Genomic DNA, 3,677 nt, shown 5'->3' with positions numbered 1-3,677 from the left:
ATATACACGCACACATGTAACCTTCCACACATACATAAAGACACATGCTAGACTGAAAACAAGAGTTGAGCTACTTTTTACAGTTAGCAGGGTTCCTTCAATGGCCCTTCTTGTACCAATCTAGTTTAAACCCTGAAAAGAGCACCCCACAGGGAAGTCAGCTATCCATCCCTCCATCCCCACCAATCCAGCCTTTGCTCTTTACTGACTCTTCACTTCCCTGAAGACCTAGTAATTCCAAACCTTGAGATACTCAGCTCTGCAGCCTTCATTGAGTTAAAAATGCGGTATTTGGGGGAGAGTATAACGTACGAAGGAGTCTCCGAGACTTTCACAATTCCTGGAAAGGACATGATGGGCTAGCTGTCTGCCTTCTTTGGTTTGGGATTTTATCCTGGCCTTGAGGAACTGCTTATCCCAAGCTTCTCTGAAGCTTGGTCTGATGTAACACATGATTTTGATGAATCAATTATTGGGAGAAAATAAATCTTTTTAAAAATTAGCTTAATAGGGGAAAGCTGCTTCAAAACATGACATCAAAAAATGTGTATGCCTGGTGATAAAATGTTGGGTATCTCAGGCATGGAAGCTGCCTAAAGGAAAGCTGAGCATCCCTCTACTAGGGAGAAGCTCACCTAGACAGCCCAGGAAACAGACAGCGGGCAGTGCATCACCGGTAAGAAGAAAAACACACGTCATATTCCTTCTTTGTTTCATTTAGTGCTGGATCAAACCCAACTAGTGAGCACTCTGCCACTCGCCTGGTCCCTGTCCCCTTCCTTTAACACCCCCAGGAGTTGGAGCCTGAATTCAGTATGAACTTAGAAGTACTTCTTTTTCTTTCACAGAAAGACTTTGAAGCAGCTATGAAAATATGCTACATTCCTTTCTCCTGTCATCTTATATTCATTAAGATAATACAACTTTCAGGGAAGGAATTATGCAGGGAGTAGGTAGAAATTAGCATCATCATTTCTATGCTTCCAACCAGGGGTGAGAGAGGGCTAAACCACTCCTGTAGATTTTAACTATGGCCGCTTGGTGTTGATGTAGCCCATCAGCTCTGTATCAAGGAAACAAAAGGGGGGGGGAGGGAACCAGGAGAAATGAAACCGATAGAGTTGTCTCTTAAATAAAGCAACATTTTCACAAAATGTCAAAGAAACTGGAAATTTATTTGGCATTGCTCTTAAAAGCTGGACTCTGAGCTATAGGCAAAATTGAAGGTGTGATGGGGGCGGGGTTGCTCATCTCATACACACATATACAGAGGAAAATCCTCACAATTCATCCAGCATTGGGCATTAGTTAACACTGTCATAACATCAACACGCACTTTATTAATCTGGTCTAAAGTGTGCAGGGGGCCTCATGCCAGGTGCTTGCTGACCTCAAGATCAAGGTCAGCTGGAGCCAAGACAGCGGTGGCGGTTGGGATCTCCTCGAAGCTCCGCTTCCTGGCTACCGCTCTCGGAAGAGTCTGCCTGCAGTTTCAGGCCTGCCGAGGGCCACAGACAGCTGCTGCCCCAGCTCCCGGAATCAAAAACTTTGCCATTTACCGATGGGACCCGGGCAAGACTGGAGATAAGCCCCGAATGCAGTCTTACGGAGTTGATCTGAGTAAGTGTGGACCTATGGTGTTGGATGCTCTAATTAAGATTAAGAATGAAACTGATTCCACTTTGACCTTCAAGGGATCATGTATAAAAGGGATCCTTGGCTCTTGTGCCATGAACATCAACGGAGGCAACACTCTGGCATGCTCTCACAGGATTTTGACCCGGACCTCAGCAAAATCTCAAAAATGTACCCTGTTCCACATATGTATGTGATCAAGGATCTAGTCCCTGATCTGAGTAACTTCTACGCACAGAACAAATCCATTGAGCCCTATCTGGAGAAGAAGGATGAGTCCAAGGAGGGCAAGCAGCAGTATCTGCAGTCCATCGAGGACCGGGAGGAGCTGGACGGAGTGTATGAATGCATCCTCTGTGCCTGCTGCAGCACCAGCTGCCCCAGCTCCTGGTGGAATGGACGCAAGTACGTGGGGCCCGCCGTTCTCATGCAGGCCTATCGCTGGATGATCGACTCCAGAGAGGACTTCACAGAGGAGCGCCTGGCCAAGCAGCAGGACCCCTTCTCTCTCTACCACTGCCACACCATGGTGAACTGTACTCGGACCTGCCCCAAGAGTCTGAATCCAGGGAAAGCCATTGCTGAAATCAAGAAGATGATGGCAACCTCCAAAGAGAAGAGGGCACTGGCGTAACCCTCTCCATGCTGAATGTCTGTCAGCGCCGACTTTAATCTCTTCAGACACCTGGATTCTCCAGGAAAACAGCATGTATAATAAACATTTTAAGAAATGAAAAAAATAAATAATAAGGTCAGCATGATGATGATTCAAAACTAAAAACTCATCTGAAAATTAAATTCTATTTTAGCAAATAAAAGCATAAATAAATAAATAAGAATAAAAGCCAGTAACTGCCGGCACCCTCACGAGAGGACAAAACCAATCGCCACTGTGTCTGGGAAGTAACAGACAGGGAGGAGCTGACCAGTGGAGGCTGCGAGGGTAGAACACACACAACGGCAGGAGAAGACAGCAATAATGGAGTAGAAGAACAATGTTGGGGGAAACGCTTTGAAAGAATCAATCGGATTTAAGGCATGCTTGGTGGAATTGGAAATCAAATATGGGATATGATTTTTTCAGAATTTTTTTTGGAATGAAAGCAAACAGCAAAAGGAAAAAAATGATATGAAATAAAATAACAAAAAGTAAGAGGTAGAGATTCAAACTACACTCAGTTGTCACTTCCAAAGTAGGAACAAGAGTGAATGGACAGAAGGCCCAGGCACGGGCTTAAGCTGGCGAATAAATTTCACGAAGTTCACTGCTTGTCTTTAACAAACCTCAGTCTGCAGTTGGAGAGCAGAGGCAAGACAGTCACAAGTCTCGGGGCAGTCTGGGATTCACCATGAGACCCGGTCTCAAAGAGAGAAAAGACACGGCATGGAGAGTTTGAGCAAGTAGAAGATACAAAATGAGTAGAGGACATTCACCAAATCAATGTATGTTTCCTAAAATCCCAGCCCAAAACACTAGTAGGTGGGTTTGTGTTTGTTTGCTTCATTTGTTTGCTTGCTGACATCTAAACCGACATCTAAAGTCCCCACTAGGCTGGAATATGGTTCAGTAGTAAAGGGAAATAGCCTTGCTATAGGAAGAGTTTGGGCTAGAGAGATGGCTCAGCAGGTTCAAAGTGTGTAGTGCTCTTGTAGAGGATCCAACTTTGGTTCCTAGGATATGGAACACATACGCAGTATGAAAATAAAAACAAACCTTTAAAATACACCCTAAAATCAATTAAAAATAATCTACGCCCCAAAACACAGGTAGATATAAATAATCCATAGAAAAGAAAATGGTCTCACTATTTAGCCCTGGCTAGCTTGTAACTCTCTGTAAAGATTCACCTGCCTCTGCCTTTTGAAAACTGGGATTAAAGATATATGCCATCACTCCTGCCTTAAACGGTTTTTAAACACCTGAAAATATGTTCAGTCTCTCTCAGGAATGAACTGAAAATTCAGACTGACAATGATAAACAAGACTTATAACAAGCTATGTTAAGGAGGCAGGAGCACATAATATTGGATTAGATGTTAAT

General features: G+C 43.9%; 1 protein-coding gene across 1 annotated transcript; it reads left to right on the top strand.

Moving 5' to 3' along the window:
- Positions 1 to 282: 282 nt before the first annotated feature.
- On the top strand, positions 283 to 2,282 carry LOC127234957 (succinate dehydrogenase [ubiquinone] iron-sulfur subunit, mitochondrial-like). The gene is given in 3 exon segments (XM_051202045.1): positions 283 to 287; positions 1,397 to 1,775; positions 1,778 to 2,282. Coding segments are annotated over 3 exon segments (876 nt in total). The 3' UTR covers positions 2,270 to 2,282.
- Positions 2,283 to 3,677: the final 1,395 nt, after the last annotated feature.

Source organism: Phodopus roborovskii, unplaced genomic scaffold (genome assembly GCF_943737965.1).
Source record: "Phodopus roborovskii unplaced genomic scaffold, PHOROB, whole genome shotgun sequence".
Taxonomy (NCBI): Eukaryota; Metazoa; Chordata; class Mammalia; order Rodentia; family Cricetidae; genus Phodopus; species Phodopus roborovskii.
Note: the sequence above shows the minus strand (reverse complement) of the source record. Positions and strands in the feature narration are given on the sequence as shown.